This window comes from Bos taurus, chromosome 7 (genome assembly GCF_002263795.3).
Source record: "Bos taurus isolate L1 Dominette 01449 registration number 42190680 breed Hereford chromosome 7, ARS-UCD2.0, whole genome shotgun sequence".
NCBI classification, from domain to species: Eukaryota; Metazoa; Chordata; class Mammalia; order Artiodactyla; family Bovidae; genus Bos; species Bos taurus.
Genome location: NC_037334.1, coordinates 51,374,185 through 51,394,874, shown reverse-complemented (window position 1 = coordinate 51,394,874; position 20,690 = coordinate 51,374,185). Strand labels below are relative to the sequence as shown.

General features: G+C 39.1%; 1 protein-coding gene across 6 annotated transcripts in view; it reads right to left on the bottom strand.

Moving 5' to 3' along the window:
• Positions 1–20,690, bottom strand: part of CYSTM1 (cysteine rich transmembrane module containing 1) — a 141,693-nt gene that overhangs the window by 40,377 nt on the left and 80,626 nt on the right. For all 6 annotated transcript variants that reach the window (XM_059888444.1, XM_059888442.1, XM_059888443.1 and 3 more), the window contains one exon: positions 4,565–4,788. In XM_059888444.1, coding sequence (XP_059744427.1) covers positions 4,565–4,788 — 224 coding nt within the window. The remainder of the gene's footprint in view (positions 1–4,564; positions 4,789–20,690) is intronic.

The following is a 20,690-nucleotide window of genomic DNA, read 5'->3' as shown; positions in this document are numbered from 1 at the left end:
ATTTCCTCCTCCAGGGGATCTTCCTGACCCAGGGATTGAACCCCTGTCTCCTGCATCTCCCACACTGCAGATTCCTTATCACACTGAGCCACCTAGGAAGCCCCTGTTCCTCCTAGTGAGATGAAGTCTGTTTTACACCAATATTTGTAACAGCCAATTATTTATTATTCATAAGATTTCAAAAGCAAATATCCATCAACTAATGAAAGGATGAATAAAATATGGTATATCCATACAATATTATCTGGCAAAGGAATGGAGCACTGATATTTGCTACAACGTGGATGAACCTTGAAAACATTACACTCAGTAAAAGAAGCCAGTCATAAAAGACTACATATTACATGATTCAAAGTTCAGCACAGACAAATCTACAGAGACAGAAAATAAATTAATGGAGGAGGAGATTTAAGGCTATGGGGAGTAACTGCCAAAGGGTCTCTTTTCAGGGTGATGAAAATGTTCTGGAATTAGTGGTGATGGTCACACAACTCTGTGACTACACCAAAACCCACTGGACTGTACACTTGAAGTAGGATAGCTATATGCTATGCGAATTGTATCTAAACCAAACTGTTACCAAAAAAGCAGAAGTGGGAGAGACAGCATCTATTTCCCCTCCTGCTGAACCTGGCCAGCCTTTGTGCAACAGGATACAGGCCTCACTATTAAAAGCCTGGCAGCTGCTACTTTCAGACTCTTGAAGGACAGGGAGATGTGCAGAGAGAGGCCTCATGGAGGTAAACGAGGTCTTAGTCATGTGAGTGAGGTCGTCTTGGACATTTCAGCTCCAGCCAGGCTGACAGCTGAATTAAGTCATGCAAGTGACCCCAGGAGAGATCTCCTAAAGCCAACACACTGGACCATGAGAAATAATAAGTCACTGTTGTTTTAAGCCACTTAGTGTCAGAGTGATATGTTATACAATAGTAACTGAGCCTCATATTCCACCATAACATGGGACTAATGCCAGAGGGTCACTGTGACAATCATGTGAAGCTAATGCCAATGCAAGAGATATTAACTATTATTATTAAAAATCATCCCCAGAGATCCTTGACATATTGAGGGTGTGCTCCCCAGGGAAGCCTCATTCTCACAAACACCTGCTCCTTCCAATCACATGGTTCCCAAAAAGCTGGTTTGCTGAGGAAAACAAAGGCTTAAAAAAATATTATATCTGAGAAAATGAAATCTGAACTATAAACAGAGTACCAAAGAAGGGTCTGCTTAGATCAGCCATCTACCCACCTTCTTGTACATTCAACACATCTTTATTAAATCCTTACTAATTACTAAACATCAATTAAGAATAGCTAAGACCCCCTCCAGCTCAGCTGGTAAAGAATCTGCCTGCAATGCGGGAGATCTGGGTTCAATCCCTGGGTTGGGAAGATCCCCTGGAGAAGGGAAAGGCTACCCACCCCAATATTCTGGCCTGGAGAATCCCATGGACTATACAGTCCATGGGATCGCAAAGAGTTAGACACGACTGAGCGACTTTCACTTTCACTAAGACCTTAGAATAATTTCCACCTAGGTGGCTGTTAACAGAATGGACTACACACTAGAACTCCAGCCGAGAGATGGCATAGGCAGCAGTAGATACATCTAAAATCATCCTGCTAGAGGGAAAAAAACCCTTTAAATTTCTGCAGAGCGCTCAAATTCTCGTGCTTAGAATACAGGCCCCAAGAATGATTCTGACTGAGAATCCCAGAAGCAACAGAGAGAAATAAATAAAACGGGTTCCCTAAAGGTGCATCTCTTAGTGAGGGGGGTCAGGGGGTCCCATTCACAGAATCTGGATCCCCCAGAACCCAGGCTGAGAGAAGGACTTCACCATCTGGCATCGCCTGCCAAGTCTGGTGCAGAATGGGTGTAGGCAATTAACAATACCCAGGCTGATGTCAGTGAGAAATCCTGTAGAGAAGGATGCTCAACAGCTTTCAACTGCATTTATGAAATCATGACAAATTGATAACACTGAACTAAAAGAACCTTTTAATCCTAAGAACAATTAAGATCCTATTTTTTCCTCAAAAATGCTGACATAATATTAACACTTAAATGACACCAAAGTTAAGAAAGAGGGCCAAACCCATGAATATTTTCTGCATGAGGGGACAAGGTCCACCGAGCCCAGGAAGCACTTATTCTAGACAAGCTCTGGAACATTCCAACCCACTGAATGCTACTTATAATCAGTACAAACAATACAGGCCCGGAAATGTTTGCAAGGCCTGTACTGCCTGTATTATTTAGGCCAGAAGGGCTCTGGGTGAAAGACACAACCTAGGGAGGCGCTGGACTGAGTCTATTGTTTAATACAAATGCTGGGCTGACTTTTTTTTTATTGACATATATACTAAAGTGCACAGATATAAAGTTTGAGGCTTGTAAAATGTTTATACCCAGATTAAGATAAAAGCATACTCCTAATACCCAGAAGGTTCCCTGTGCCCTTCCCAGTCAATAACAAACCCCACCCTAGCCCCCCACTCCACTATTTTGATCTCCAGAACCACAGGTTAGTTTGGCTTAGTCTTGAACTGCACATAAACAGAATCATACATTGTGTGGTCTTTTCAGACTGCCTTCTTTCATTCATCACAGGGTTACCTTATTTTGAAACAGAAACCTAAAAACTGAGCTTTATTTTCAGGAAATCCCCCTCTGATGTCACAAACCTGGATGCCAACTATTCTGATAATACTGGTTGTACTTCCTGAACTCCTCCAAGCACATGCTGTAACACTTTAAAGCAGAAACAGAGCCTTGGATTATAAAAGTTTTTCTTCAAAATAAACTAAATCTTTTAAAGGTGTTCAAATCTATTCAACCTTAATATAGCCTCTGACTTAATACCATAAAAGTGTAATCTTTCCCATACTGAGCCCACAACTCCTCTTAAATCTATTTTTCTTCCTTGGTATCCACCCATTCTAAAGAACCCTCAAATTCTGAAATAGAAAGAACCTTCAATTCTGTTACTACTTTCGATTAGTGAGGAGTTAAACTATAAAATTGAACCTTAGGGGTTAAACTATTAAACCTTAGGGGTTAAACTATAAATTAACCTCAGAAAATCTCTGAGGCAGCTTAAGGTTCTAAAATTCAGATGAATGTAGCAGTTCAGAAAAGAGAGGAGAGGGACAACAGCAACAAGATACAGGTACAGAGTCCACAGTTAACCTGTCAGGATTCAGATCTGGGCTCTGCCATTTCTAGCTGGGGGGCCTTGTGCAAGTCATTACTCCACTCTGTGCCTCAATCACTTCCCTGGAAAATGGGAATAACCTTGTAAGACTGTTGCAAGAATTAAATGTGAATGTATATAAAGCTCTTAGGAAAGCACCCAGCACATAATAAGCACTCGGTAAGAATGAGCTATATTCAAAAGCTGGAAGCTCTAAGAGAGCAACTATTCTGCAAACCACAAGGTTATAGAACAGTCACAGCAGTCACCCGGACATACACAGTGCTTCTCAAGGTGTTTCCTTCCTAACCCTTCACAGACTGCTACTTTTTGTAAAATGCAGGATTACAGGCTTGAATGTCATAGCAATGTCAAACTATTTTCAAAGTTTTTAGATGTTTACTCTAAAAATGTTTGCACTTCCTGTATTTACCTCATGGCAGCCTGATAGCTGCTCACGGACTGGCCCTTGTCTCTGGAGTAAACTTTGAGAAGCACTGTTCTCGCACACAATAAGGACCACAAGCCTGCTGACAACTCAGCCAGCAGGTTACACAGAATTATGAAAACACATCAGCAAAGAAAACCAACCTCAACAGCAGGGGCAAGAGGATGACTTGAGGGTCAACAAGCTGAGAGATAAAATAATCCCAACAGGCTAAACTTGGAAAACAAAACTGGCTGCCAGAGCAAGAATCCAACTGCTAATTTGCCCCTATTCGCTGCTTGAGGAGGTGTCCTCAGAAAACATGCCGGCCAGGAAGTGATGTGAAGGAAGGAAGGGGTCAAGAGATGTGAAGAAGGAAGCAGAACTGAGTCAACGCTCCTGAGTTAGAAGCCAATCTATGCAGTCAGCAAGCTTTGGGAATGTCAACCACAGCACACAAAGGCCAGAGTTTCTCCTCTGCTAAAGAAAACATGCAAAGCAAACATCTCCCTTGGTGACGTGGGACTGCACACATTGCACCCAGGTACACACAGTCGTCCCTCAGTGTCTGTGGGGACTTACTTGTTCTAGGACCCACATGACACCAACACCTGTGGTGCCTCGAGTGCCTTATATAGAAATATTTATATGAAAGGTATTTGCATATAACCTACACATGTCCTTCTGTATGCTTTAAATCACTTATAAATTATTTATAACACCCAACACAATGTAAACGTTGTTTAAATAGTTGTAAATACAACAGGAATGTTATGGAAGTAGTTTCTAGAGTGCAGCAAACTCAAGTTCTGCTTTTTGGAAATTTCCAGCATTTCTTTCCCCAGACATTTTCAATCTGGTGGTTGGTGAACTCGTGGGTACGGAACCCACAGACACGGAGGGCCGACTGTACACCCACCCCATTCCCATCACAGTACCTGTGGTTTTAGGAGGCTCCTGAGGTCCGCCCTGCCAGCCGTACTGTGGGTATCCTTGGTAGGGGTACCCACCCTGAGGAGGTGGGTAGGGTCCCCCTGGAGGTCCTGGAGGGTAGAACCCAGGCCCCATCGGTTGCGATGGATAAGGGGGATACGGGGCCGTCGGACCGGGGCCCGGATACGGCGGAGGGTTCCCTTGGTTCATCAGGGACTGCAGAGTACACCTAGGAGACAAATGGTGAAAGTTATTTGTTTTTAACCTGACGAAATCATTAGGAAAAAACTGTAATCACGAGACACTTTACAAATTGCCTTAGAGATTTCCTAAACCTCTTGCACACTTTGAGCTCTGCCCATTTTGTTTTCTTCTCACTACTGGCATATATCTTAAGTATCTGATTGCTTTCTGTCTGCCTGCCTCACTAGACGACAGGCCGTGACAGCAGGAATCAGGCCAGGTGGCCACGCCAGCAGTGAGTGACCAGGGACGGGGTAAGGGCTGCTCCGCCCTGGGCGCTGGGTGGCCTGGTCACTCGCCCCAGACCCAGCTCTGAGCAGCTGAGCAGTGTGCTCGGTGGCACCGCGCAAAGGGTAGAGCTATTTACAGAGGATGCCAAGCATCTTCTCTGACCATCCAGGCTCCCAGGACTCTGGAGGGCTCACCAGGAACCCCCACTGTCTTGTAGTTCCTGTTCTGGGTGCTTTCTTCTGTGAGGGAGGCCACTTCCTCCCAGCACCCAGAGCCTTTTATCCATTTTCTTGATTAGGCCTGAAGTCTGGAAGGGGTCAGCATCTCCTTTCTATCATCTCTGTAACCCCCGAAGTGCCTGATCAAGGACTTCCTGAGTAAAAGCATTACTGCAGAATGCAAAGTCCACACACGCTGGATGAATCGGATACTGCCCTCTTGCTGCCTGGTACTGTTACCCCTCTCCTGTGCTGATATGTAACGTTTTACCTAAGTTAATAAAGGAAAGAGTCTCTTGCTCAAAATTTAATAATTTCACCATTAATTCTTTATAACATGCAATCAACAAATTCATAAATGTCTCTATAAAAAGAAGAGAACAACTTCTTATAAAGTAATAAATTACTTTTCTTACTTATAAATAAAGTAAGCCTCCCTAAAAAATATGGATTAAAATAGTGGACTTTGCTGGCTGCCCACACAACAACCATATCCCCCTTCATAGGAAGTCAGATTTCCAGTTACGGATCCATTCTTTCCTCCTGCAGTTCGTGTGCTTCATAGGAAGCTCATTCCTTACCAGCTCCAGGGTAAACCCAGTCTAACCTAGCCAATCCAGGTGACCCTTTCCTCTTTTCCATCAAGACTGATTCAAGGAATTTAGGACTAAGCCAATCACAAATGGCAACCCTTGGCCACTCGGATTATTTCTAAAGTGGTTTGATCAGTTAAAATCTTAGGGCTCTTCAAACACGCTCCCAAACGTCCTTTTGCCTTAACATAGGCAAACACATAGTCCACCAAGGACATGGGCTACAAATTGCTGACAGCCAATCTTCAGCCCTGAGGGGGTCACTGGCCTTAAGATGAAGTAGGTACTTTAGAAAGGTACAGCAGGAAGAAGGAAAGAAATGGAATTCCAGATGACTTTATCAGTTCAGTCGCTCAGTCGTGTCTGACTCTTTGTGACCTCATGAATTGCAGCACGCCAGGCCTCCCTGTCCATCAACAACTCCAGGAGTTCACTCAAACTGATGTCCATTGAGTCGGTGATGCCATCCAGCCATCTCATCCTCTGTTGTCCCCTTTTCCTCCGGTCCCTAATCCCTCCCAGCATTAGGGTATTTTCCAATGAGTCAACTCTTTGCATGAGGTGGCTAAAGTACTGGAGTTTCAGTTTTAGCATCATTTCTTCCAAAGAACACCTAGGACTGATCTCCTTTAGATGGACTGGTTGGATCTCCTTGCAGTCCAAGGGACTCTCAAGAGTCTTCTCCAACACCACAGTTCAAAAGCATCAATTCCTCGGCGCTTGCTTTCTTCACAGTCCAACTCTCACATCCATACATGACTACTGGAAAAACCATAGCCTTGACTAGACGGACCTTTGTTGGCAAAATAATGTCTCTGCTTTTGAATATGCTATCTAGGTTGGTCATAATCCTGAAAGATGATGCTGTGAAAGTGCTGCACTCAATATGCCAGCAAATTTGGAAAACTCAGCAGTGGCCACAGGACTGGAAAAGGTCAGTTTTCATTCCAATCTCAAAGAATGCTCAAACTACCACACAATTGCACTCATCTCACACGCTAGTAATGTTATGTTCAAAATTCTCCAAGCCAGGCTTCAGCAATACGTGAACCATGAACTTCCAGATGTTCAAGCTGGTTTTAGAAAAGGCAGAGGAACCAGAGATCAAATTGCCAACATCTGCTGGATCATCAAAAAAGCAAGAGAGTTCCAGAAAAACATCTATTTCTGCTTTATTGACTATGCCAAAGCCTTTGACTGTGTGGATCACAATAAACTGTGGAAAATTCTGAAAGAGATGGGAATACCAGACCACCTAACCAGCCTCTTGAGAAACCTATATGCAGTCAGGAAGCAACAGTTAGAACTGGACATGGAACAACAGACTGGTTCCAAATAGGAAAAGGAGTACGTCAAGGTAGTATATTGTCACCCTGCTTATTTAACTTGTATGCAGAATACATCATGAGAAACGCTGAGCTGGAAGAAGCACAAGCTGGAATCAAGATTGCTGGGAGAAATATCAATAACCTCAGATATGCAGATGACACCACCCTTATGACAGAAAGTGAAGAGGAACTAAAAAGCCTTTTGATGAAAGTAAAAGAAGAGAGTGAAAAAGTTGGCTTAAAGCTCAACATTCAGAAAACGAAGATCATGGCATCTGGTCCCATCACTTCATGGCAAATAGATGGGGAAACAGTGGAAACAGTGTCAGACTTCATTTTTTGGGGGGTCCAAAATCACTGCAGATGGTGATTGCAGCCATGAAATTAAAAGATGACTTTATAATAGCTCATAAATCAGACTGAATCCAAACCTAACCTAAGCTACTACCTCTGTAGAATTTCCAGTGCTAGGAGCCAATAGTAAGGTAAGCTAAGGAATCCCTGAGTGATGTTCAAGCAAGCAGACTTTTATGTAGTGCTGACTATGCCTGGCACTGGTCTAAGTAGTGGGGTATAGAAATGAACATGGTTCAAATCCTTCCCTGGACAATGGGTTAAAAAGAGAAACATAAGGATGGTGTTTTTTAGAAAAGGTGGTAAACAGATTACTGGGCTGGAGTAGGGGCTTAAACCCAGAAGGAGGAGGTGCGACTGAGGAGACTGTCATTTGAAGGAGGTGATAATAAACTAAAACTTTATAATATGGAGTCAGAATGGCTGGATGCTCTCTCTTTTGACCACATCTGTCTTCTGTCTCCACTCTTCTTTTTCCAGGGGCCTAACAGGGATTCAAAAAAGAATGGGAGTTCTTTTCCCTCTTTGCTATCTGGCCTATTCCAACATGGCATCATACTCTGAGCTGGGAATGACTTTCCCTTTAACCTAAGGCAAAGGCTGGTGGTGACTAACACCGCAATCATCACATGAATCTGAGCATACTTAACTGCTGACTACTTCTGCATTTCCTCTCTCCTACCTGGAAGGCTGTGGTAAAGCTAGTGAGCCCTGGCTAATACAGTAATCAGTCTTATTAATCCCCTATGGCTATTCCATTAGTTACAGAACACAGCCATCATAACTATTCTTTCCTAAAATTCAGTGTGTGTGTATAGGGGGTGGGGTCAGTGGGTATCCTCTGAATTGACCTAATTCCATCAAAACTAGTTTAATAACTTCATTAATCCAACAAGACCCTGTAATAATGATTGTTCTCCCTCTAGCAAAGTCTAGACCTATATTTCTCTGAAGACACTGCCCTTCTACAAACAATGAGCAGTGAAAAGGAAAAGAGAACAAAGTATTTAGAAATATTACAACCTCATACCTCAATGTTTCATGACTTTTCTTGATTGATTTCTGTGTATGTATTCCTCACTATTCCTGGGACCCTCAAAACTCTCTCAAATAAATGTGTCTTCCCTCTTCTCCCTCAACATGTTTCCCCCTCGTTTTTGGTGCATATCTTTCTCCTGCCTGACAAATTGCTTGATGTCTGGCGTTGGGGGGAACCTCATGTGCTACTCAGAGGCACTTATAAAGAGGATAAACCAAACAGTGCTCTACTGTCACAACCCAACCCTACTGCACACTCGGTCCCTGTGTTCCCAGAACACAATCATCTTAGGGCAATAAAATCTGGATTTATTTTTAGTGTCCTCTAGGCTGGAAAAAAATTCCAAGAAGAGAACATCAAAAATCACAGAATCTCCATCTATATTGAGATCAAGGATTCCAGAGCTGGCATCTGAAAAGCAGGAGTTCACCCAGTGAGAATCAATTGTTCCCAAGTTTGCACAGAAGCAAACCCAAGTAAAGAAAGATTCCCTCACATTAACACAGTCTAGTACAAACCATTTAACATAACAAAAATATAAATGAGCTTTAAATTTAAGGTATGATACAAAACTTTAAAACATGAATTTTTCGTTATAAATTTGGTTGGGTGAAATGTAAGCACTGCTCTAGGAGTGTGTGTTATACTGAAGATCAAATATAAACAGTGGAAACTGCAGCATTAAGGACAGTTCACAGCTCCAAACGGAGAAGGCAATGGCAACCCACTCCAGTACTCTTGCCTGGAAAATCCCACGGACAGAGGAGCCTGGTAAGCTACAGTCCATGGGGTCGCTAAGAGTCGGACACGACTGAGCGACTTCCCTTTCACTTTTCCCTTTCATGCATTGGAGAAGGAAATGGCAACCCACTCCAGTGTTCTTTCCTAGAGAATCCCAGGGACGGGGGAGCCTGGTGGGCTGCTGTCTATGGGGTCGCACAGAGTCAGACACAACTGAAGCAACTTAGCAGCAGCAGCAGCAGCACAGCTCCAAAAAAGACCGTTCAAATCAAGCAGCAGCCAGGATCAATTAAGACTGCATTGAATCCATCTGAAAAAGAATTCAGAGTAATGACAGTAAATATGATCCAAGGTCTCAGAGAAAGAATGGAGGCAAAGATCAAGAAGATACAAGAACTGTTTAACAAAGAGGTAGAAAATCTAAAGAATAAACAGAGATGAACAATAACTGAAATGAAAAATACGCTAGAAAAAAATCAATAGCAGAATAAATGAGGCAGAAGGATTGGTAAGTGAGCTGGAAGACAGAACAGTGTAAATTATTGCCATGGAACCAAATGAAGAAAAAATAATGGGAAAAAAAAAAAAGGATGGTCTCAGAGACCTCTGGGACAACACTAAACACACAACTTGCACTATAGGGGTCCCAGAAGGAAAAAAGAAAGGACCTGAAAAAAATATCTGAAGAGATAATAGCTGAAAACTACCCTATCGTGGGAAAGCAAATAGTCATACCCAAGTCCAGGAAGCATAGAGAGTCCCAGGCAGAATAAACCCAAGGAAGAGTGTGCTGAGAGGCATAGAAATCAAACTGACAGAAAATATTAATACATTATTGACTGGGAGATTTCTGCAGAAACTAATGCCTGTGGCTGGCAATTTCTTATGTAAGTGAATACTGAAATGCTTCCAGTCAATAATGCTTGGATAACAGATATATTAATATGTCTCCAGTCATTAAGTTGTTAAAAGCAACAAGGGAAAAGCAACAAATAACACAAGGGGGAAGTTCTCTGTTGGTCCAGTGGTTAGGATATGGCACTTTCACTGCCATATCCCGAGTTCAAGAACCCTGGTAGAACTCAAATCCCATAAGCTGCACAGTGGAGAAACAAAACCAAAAATAGAAACCATATATAAGAATTCCCCTAAGGTTATCAGCTGATTTTTCAGCAGAAATTCTGCAGGCCAGAAGGGAGTGACACATTATATTTAAAGTGATGAAAGGGAAGAACCCACAACCAAGAACTCCACCCAGCTGGACTCTCATTCAAATTTGATGGAGAAATCAAAAGCTTTACAGACAAGCAAGAGCTAAGAGAATTCAGCACGAGCAGACCAACTTTCCAACAAATGCTAAAGGAGCTTCTCTAGGTGGAAAAGAAAAGGCCAAACTAGAAACAGGAAAATTATGAATGGAAAAGCTCACCAGCAAAGCAAACATATAGTAAAGGTAGGAAATCATCCACATACAAATATGATATCAAAACCTGCAATCATAAAAGAGGAAAGCACAATGCAGGATATTGAAAATGCATTTGAAATTAAAAGACCAGCAACTTAAAACAGTTTTGTTTATATATAGACCACTGTATCAAAACTTCATGGAAACCACAAACCAAAAATCAACAATAGATGAAAAAAAAAGAAAAACCAACCCACACACAAAGAAAAGCAATCCAAGACAACACTAAAGTTAGTTATCAAATCAGAAGAGACAAGAACAAAAGAGGAAAAAAGACTTACAAAAACAAATCCAAAACAATTAACAAAATGGCAATAAGATACATACCAATAATTACCTTAAATATAAACGGATTAAATGTTCCAACAGAAGACAGAAACTGCCTGTCTTAAAAAAGACAAGACCTATTTTTCTCTCTCTACAAGAGACCCAATTCAGATCTAGGGATGCATACAGACTAAAAGTGAGGGAACAGAAATCTCCATGCAAATGGAAATCAAAAGAAACCTGGAGTGTCAATACTCATAGCAGACAAAATAGACTTTAAAATAAAGACTGTTACAAGAGACAAGGAAGGACACTACATAATGATCAAGGGATCAATTTAAGAACAAGATATAACAATTGTAAATATATCTATGCACCCAACATAGGAGCATCTCAATATTTAAGATAAATACTAACAATCATAAAACGAGGAAATGACAGTAACACAACAATAGTGAGGGACTTTAAGACCCCACTTTCATCAAAGGACAGATCATAAAGACAGAAAATTTAAAAGGAAACACAGGTCTTAAATGACACATTAGACTACAAACACTTAACTGATATTTACAGAACATTCCATCCCCAAATCAGATGAATACACATTCTTTTCAAGTGCACATGGAACATACTCCAAGAATGATCACATGCTGGGCCACAAAGCAAGTCTCGTAAATTAAAGAAAATTAAAATAATAGCAAACATCTTATCCAACCACAATGCTATGAGATTAGAAATCAATTATAGGGAAAAAACTGTAAAAAACACAGACACGTGGAGGCTAAACACTGTTACTAAACAACCAATGGATCACCAATGAAATCAAGGAGGAAATTAAAAAAAAAACAAAACCTGTAGACAAACAACAGTGAAAACACAACAACCTAAAACCTATGGGATGCAACAAAACTAGTTCTAGAAGTAGAGAGAGGTTTAAAGCAATATAATCTTACCTCAGAAAACAAGAAAAATATCTAACAACCTAACCTGACATCTAAAACAACTAGAGAAAGAACAAACAAAACCCAAAGTTAATAAAAGGAAATAAATCCTAAAGATTAGAGCAGAAATAAATGAAATAGACACACACATACACACACAAACCCAGAAACAATCAATGAAATTAAAAGCTGGTTCTCTGAAAAGATAAAATTGATACACCTTTAGTCAGATTCATCATGAAAAAAGGGAGAGTGCTCAAATCAATGAAATAGAAATGAAAAAGATATTACACTGACATCACAAACATACAAACGATCATAAGAGACTGCTACAAACAACTATATGCCAATAAAATGGACAACGTAGAAGAAATGGACAAATTCTTACAAAGGTACAACCTTGCAGAACTGAACCAAGAAGAAATAGAAAATATGAAAAGATCAATCATAAGTACTGAAACTATGATTTAAAACTCCCAACAAAGAAAAGTCCAGGACCAGATGGCTTCACAGGCAAATTCTATCAAACATTTAGAGAAAATTGTACATCTATCCTTATGAAACTATTCCCAAAAAATTTCAGAGAAAGGAACACTCCTTAATTCATTCTATGAGGCCACCATCACCCTGCTACTAAAACCTGACAAAGATGCTACAAAAATAGAAAATTAGAGGCCAGTATCACTGATGAACATAAATGCAAAAATACTCAACAAAATACTAGCAAATCAAAGTCAACAATATATTAAAGGGCTCATACATCATAATCAAGTGGAATTTATCCCAGGGATGCAAAGACTCTTTAATATACACAAACCAATCAAGGTGATACACCATCAAGAAACTGAAGAATAAATACGATCATCTCAATAGATGCAGAACAACTTTATGACAAAATTCAACATCCATTTATGATAAAACTCTCCAGAAAGTGGGCATAGAGGGAGCTTACCTCAACATAATAAAGGCCATATATGACAAACCCACAGCTATCATCACACTCAATGGTGAAAATCTGAAAGCATTTTCTCTAAGATCAGGAACAAGAAAAGGATGTCCACTCTTGCCACTGTTACTCAACATAGTGTTGGAAGTCCTAGCCATGGCAATCAGAGGAGAAAAAGAAATAAAAGGAATTCAAACTGCAGAAGAAGTAAAACTTTCACTCTTTACAGATGACATGATACTATACATAAAAAATCCTAAAGAGGCTACTGGGTAACTACTAGAGTTCATCAAGGAACTTGGTAACATTGTAGAATACAAAATTAACACACAGCAATCTGTTGCATTTCTCTACACTAACAATGAAAGAGAATTAAAGAAACAATCCCATTTTCCATTGCATCAAAAAGAATGAAATACCTAGTAATAAACCTGCCTAAGGAGACAAAAGACCTGTACTCTGAAAACTGTAAGACACTGATGAAAGAAATCAAAGATGACACAAACAGATGGAAAGAAATACCATGTTCTTGGACTGGAAGAATCAGTATTGTCAAAATGACTATAATACTCAAGGCAATCTACAGATTCAATGCAATCCCTATTAAATTACCAGTGGTATTTTTCACATAACTAGAACAAAACATTTAAAAATTTTTATGGAGACACAAAAGACCCTGAATAGTCAAAGCAATTTTAAGAAAGAAAAATGGAGTTGAAGGAGTTAGGTTCCCTGACTTCAGACTATACTACAAAGCTAGAGTCATAAAAACAATATGGTACTGGCACAAAAACAGAAATATAGACCAATGGAACAGGATAGAAAGCCCAGAAATAAATCCAAGCTACTATGGTCAATTAATCTATGACGAACGAAACAAAAATTTACAATGGAGGAAACAGAGTCTCTTCAATAAGTGGTGCTGAGAAAACTGGACAGCTACATGTAAAAGAATGAAATAAATTTTTTTAAACACCATACACAGAAATAAACTCAAAATAGATTAAAATACCTAAATATAAGACCAGATACTATAAAACTTAGAGGAAAACATAGAGAATGCTCTATGACATAAAACAGAGCAATGTCTTTTTCATTTGACTCTGAAAGTAATGGAAATAAAAACAAAAATAAACAAATAGGACCTAATTAAACTCAAAAGCTTTTGCACAGCAAACTATAAACAAAGTGAAAAGACAACCCACAGAATGGGAGAAAATATTTGCCAATGATGTGACCAACAGGGATTAATCTCCAAAATATACAAACAACTCATGTACGCTAACATCAAAGAAACAACCTAATCAAAAAACAGGCAGAAGACCTAAATAGACATTTCTCCAAAGAAGACATACAGATGGCCAATAGGCACGTGAAAAGATGCTCAACATTGCTAATTATCTATCACCTCACATCAGTCAGCACGGTCATCATCCAAAAGTCTATGAACAACAGATACTGGAGAGGGTGTGAAGAAAAGGGAAGCCCTCCCCACACTGTTGGTGGGAATGTACACTGGTGCGGCCACTAAGGAGAACAGTACAAAGGTTCCTTAAAAAACTAAAAACAGAGCTACTATATGATCCAGCAATTCCACTCCTGGGCACATATCTGGAGAAAACCATGGTTTGCAAGGATTTGTTGTTTAGTTATAAACCACGTCTGATTCTTTTGCAATCCCATGTCTTAATTCATGCACCCATATGTTTACCGCAGCACTGTTTACAATAGCCAAGACATGAAAGCAACCTAAATGTCCATCAACAGATGAAAAGATAAAGAAGATGTGGTACATACGTACAATGGAATATTGCTCAGCCATAAAAACAATAATGTCATTTGCAGCAACATGGATGGACCTGGAGATGATCATAACTAAGTGAAGTAAGACAGACAGACAAAGACAAATATCATATGATAATGCTTATATGCAGAATCTTAAAAAAAGATGATACAAATGAACTTATTTATAAAACAGAAACAGACTTAGAGAACAAATTTATGGTAACTGAAGGGGAAACATGAGTTTGGGATTGACATATACACACTATATTTAAAACAGATAACTAACAAGGGCCTATTATATAGCACAGGGAACTCTACTCAATCTAAATGGGAAAAGAATCTGAAAAAGAACAGATACCTGAATATGAATAACTGAATCACTTTGCTATATACCTGAAACTAACACAACATTATAAATCAACTATAACCCAATATAAAATAAAAACTTTTTTAAAAGACTGCATTGAATAGTATCTGATGATCCCACTCAAGACATGCTTGAAGTCACAGGATTTTCAGTCATTCAACCATAAAATGAGAAGAGTAGAAACCATTCTTTCAGAAAGTGGTCCATGGAGATAACAATCAAAGACCTCAGTAAAGTAGAGATGAAGGAAAGAACAGTTTTTCAAAGTTGTTAGTTTTTAAATGACAAGATACCTGGTATCTTGGCACTGACCTTGCAGGCAGTAGGGTGGAGAATGTTCCTCTGGAAAAACTGAGCAGCCCCAAGGGGAAAAATATATTGATAATGATACTCGAGAGTCCAAAGAAATGACTCACCCAGTCATTCCATATAAAACCCATGAACAGAGAACTTCTAATCGACTTTTTATTGCCTCATAAATAAATGAATGAACAAGGATTATCAAGACATTTGCGGAAAGCCTGCAACATAAAAGAGCAAAACAAAAAAGAAAAAAGAAAGAAAACCCAAATGTCCAAAAAAACCAAAACAATAAATTATGGTATATCTATATAATAGTTTCTTTGCACTTATTTTTAATTTGCTTTCAAAGCATGATATAATATTAAGTGTAAGAAAAATGCAATAGCATGATCCTAATTTTCTTTAAAATAAATATTAATAAATGGATCAATGTTACAGAATCAAGAATCCCTACAAGAGACCCACATAGTAGTCACCTAATTTAATAGAAAGGTACCACTGCAACTCAGAAAGTAAAAATTAGTCTTTTCAATAAATAGTGCCAATTATTCTTATGGGAGAAAAAAAAATGATCTCCATCCTTATAAACCATGAATAATTCATACTACACCATGGATTTTTATATAAAAGCTAAAGCAATCATACCTTTAGAACAAAGTTTATAATATATTCATGACTCAGGCAGTATTTACCTTATGACCTAGCAACTCTTCTCTTAGGAATACACTGAAATAAAATGAGTGCATAAGCACACCAAAGATATATGCAAGAATCGTCAGTGACTTCCCTGGTGGTCCAGGGGTTAAGATTCTGCACCTCCAGTACAGGGGGTGTGGGCGCTATCTCTGGTCAGGGAACTAAAGATCCCATATGCTGTGTGATCCGGACAAAAAAAAAAAAAAAGGTCAAAGCAGCTTGATTTATTATAGCCCCAAACTGGAAACTATCCAAGTGTTCATCAACAGCACAACAGAAAGATTACAGTATAGTCTATCAAATAGAAACTGCCCACCAATAAAGAAAGAATGATTACTATCTGCAGCAACATGGATGAGTCAAACAGATAATGATCAATGAAAGAACCTGGACTTCGTATTGTTAAGATTCCATTTATACGACGTTCAAGAACAGCCAAAATGAATCTACGGATATTGACTGGAAGAGGCACTGGAGGTGACTTCTGGGATAATGGAGATGTTCCCCATCTTAAGCTGAGTCATGATTACATGAATACTCCTGGAGTTGTACATTAAGATTTTCATGCTTTAAATGTACAGTAACAGTAGACAAATAAAATTTGGCTAGATGGGGAAAAAAAAAAAAACATTTATAGTGGTTTTCCCTGGGTGCTAGAATTACAGGCAATTGTTATTTATTCTGTATTTTTAAAAATTCCACAGTCAGAAAAAAATTGTTTTCTTAGTGCTTTTTGGTGTTTTCATGCTACCCACCTATTTTTTTTTTTTAATAGCTAGAATGCCTCTGTAAACCTTCTGTCTCCTTCTAGTACTAATTTCCCTTCCTATTACTAAAAATTCTCCTTTATGGATAAACTACTTTATATCTGCTCATCACTGCTTTTTACAGTGATTTTTGTAATTGTGATTTTTTTTTTTTGGTTATACCACGAGGCATACAGGATCTTAGTTCCCAACCAAGGATCAAATCTGTGCCGCCTGCAGTATAAGCTCAGAGTCTTAACCATTGAACAGCCAGGCAAGTCCCATGATTCTTTTCTTCACAAGACACCACAGTTCCTTAAGCTGTTTACATGTTTTCTTCTGCTTCAAACTGAGAAGTCATCTGGCTAAGTGACAAACTTGGGGTTAAAAAAAAATCTCTCTAGGTTACATACAGACTTTCCCCACCTTGGAACTATTCTTATATTCAAAGCCAGAAGTTATGCTTATCCCTCTCCCTTTACATATCCTTTCTGGGATTTTACAAAACTGCAAAGTTTGAAAACATGAAAGCTGATCTTATTCTAAAGACCTCCTCTGTGTCTTTTTTTGAACTCCCTAATTAGCTGGCCTTTTAATAGGATCTTTGTGAAGAGATTATTTTGTATTCTAGGTCGCTCAGGTTTTTTTTTTATTCTCATACCCATAATTTTGGGTATGACTGTGCTAAAAAAAAAAAAAGCTTTAGAATTACTAGTTCTGTGCTGCTCTACCATCTCAGGTTTATAGTTTTCGTTAATTTTGGTGTTGACATGTTTGTTTATTCTATTCACAGTCATCTGGCCATTCTAAAAAAAGCAGAGACAACAGGTCAGGGGAGTCAGAGAAGGCTTTTAAGAAGAAGCAACGATCACACCGAGAATTAGGCAGAAAGAGGAATTCAGATTACTCAAACCTCACACTCTTGTCAGAGACAACACTCAAAAACAACCTTGCTAAGAGTAAACTTTCAGGATCATTGCAGCTTCTTTTTCTATTATTTTTATAACTTTTTCTAGTTATTCTTTATATCTTTTAGTAGGATTCATGCAATTTTGTTTGCCTGGCAGAAAACTATTGGCAAACCTGATCATTTGTTTATTCAACATTAAGTACTTACTACCTGACAGGCCCAGTAATGAAGATATCAGAGGAAGAACTAACTCTAGCTGGCTTGCTCTTCCTCTTCAGTACCTCTGATAATAAAAATAAAATTATCTTTTCCATTTGTTGGTTACTGCATCAGATGGAAAAATCTGGAAGTTCACCAAATTTCAACAGTATGGTGTGGGTGGTTTGGCTAAACAGACCAGATGCTTTGCCTGGTTCAGAGGGCAGTTATTGCAAAGAGTTACTCAAGTTTACTGAAACTCATGTACAAGTAGAGAATGACCCTGCCAACAGAGGAAGTGGGCCACATAGTGTGAGTCTGCTGTGGGCCAAGAAAAGAAGCAACGGCATCAAATCCAAACCCCAAAGCCACAAGAACAGGCATTCCACAGCCACAGGCCTTCATCTAGGAAGAACCTACTCCTGACATGCAAACTTCACACTGGGGCCCTGGGGAACAGCAACAGCAAGGGTTCACTTCTACTGAATTTTTTTTTTTTGGCCATGCTGCATGGCTTATGGGATCTTAGTTCCTGGACCAGGGATTGAACCTGTGGCCTCCTCAGTGAAAGCACAGAGTATTAACCACTGGACCACCAGGGAATTCCCAGGATTCCCTTCTAAAAGGTGGCAGTGACATTCACAATAACAGAGCAACACCAGGAGACTCTGACAGTTGATACTGTGACATAGACAAGATCTTTGTTTTTATGACTTCCTCGCAATGGGTAACACATTTGGCTGTGTTACCACTTCCTAAGTTGTTTTTCTTTGGGGAACAGGCGGGAAGGAGACAACCTGCTGTTTTATTCATTACTGTCTAAATACTGATTCTGGTATCAATCTCCCAAATATTATTAACCATCCCTACTTCATTCATGATCTTTCGTTTGCCAGAGAGTTAACCGGGCCTGGAGCTGTCCTCACATAATCAATGAATGAATAAACCAGGGCATGCCTTTTGTATCAGCATTTTGGCTTGTGGCTTTAGCATAGTAGCCTCTCAGTGGAATGCACAATGACACAGAGCTCAGAAATGGGCTTTTCACTGAACAAGAGCCTCAAAATGAACAAGGGAGGCAAAAAAATAATAGTGGATCATCCACCCCTGGAGGCCCTGTCCTAGAGTAATGAAGAATTTCACAGACTGTCTTGTTTCCCCTTCTTACAAAGGCTATAAAAACTATTTATTGCTTATATAACTGAGTTACACATGAAACTAAAAAAATCTACGAATTGTTTAGTAACATGGCTTGCTAAAGCCACTCAGGTAATTGCTTTAAGCCACTATCTCCAAAATTAAACTAACACAAAGATATAAGCATTCTCCATTTGTCCTGATATATTAGATGAAGAACAATGAAGTCTGAAAAGTCATACACACGTTAATAATCCACAATAGTTCAATATTATTTGAAAACATGGCTATAGCCAATCTCATCTCCCTCCAACAATAAACTTGCAGCCTTGGAGACTGTGAGAATCCAGAGAAGTTCCCCTCAACACAGAAAACATATCATCTGCTAAAATCTCACTGCATAAAGCTTTCTATACAGAATCTCTGGCTGGATCCTAGGCCTGTCACTCTCTAAGGAATAAGATATATAACCTTTACTAAACAGCCCTCAAAAAAAAAAAAGCTTCCTGAATTACTCAACCATCAAAAAGAATGAAATAACATGGATGGACCTAGAGATTACCATACTAAGTGAAGCAAATCAGAAAGAGAAAGACAAATACCATATGCTATCACTTACATGTGGAATACAGAAGACAACACAAGTCAACATATCTGCGGAACATAAACAGACTCGCAGATACAGAGAACTGACTTGTGGTTGCCACTGGGGAGAGGGAGTAGGGGAGGAAAGGACTGAAGTCTGGGATTAGCACAGGCAAACTTTTATGTATGCGACGGATAACAACAAGGTCCTACTGAATAGCACAGGGAACTATATTCAATATCCTGTGACAAGTTATGAGGGAAAAGAATATGGATAGAATATACATGTATGACTGAGTCACTCTACTGTACAGCAGAAATTGACACAGCATTGTAAATCAACTATACCTCAATAAAATTTAAAAAGAGAAATGCAAATGCAAAAACAACAAAAATCGCTCTCTGAAAATATCTACCAACAACTAAAATAGTGTATGCTGAACCATCCACGCATCAGAATCCCATTCCTCTCTAATGTTTGGAGGAAACACCCTTTCTTTTTACTGAGAGTTCATTCTTTTTCCTTATAAATTCTTCAATAAAGACTCATTTTTAAGTGAAACTTTCAAATAATAAAAAGAAGTCTATTCTATGAACGAGAAATTCCTCCTTTAGGATTTATCCTAGAGGTTATAGACTAGTGCCAGTATGCCAAAAAAAAACACACCACTTACACAATTTTATACCACAAACACAAATACTTACTATAACATTTGTTTACAACTATATAACATATTATATATAAAATACATACAAATACATATATATTTGTTTGTTGTTTAGTCACTAAGTCGTGTCCAACTCTTCCTCTGTGCATGATATTTCCCAGGCAAGAATACTGGAGTGGGTTGCCATTTCCTTCTCCAGGGGATCTTCTCCACCCAGGGATAGAACCTGAATCTCCTGCATTGGCAGGCTGATTCTTTGCCACCACAAACACAAATATTTATTATAACATTTGCTTATAATAACTATATAACATATATTATATATAAAATACATACACATACATAAATGATAGTTAACATCCTAAAGGTC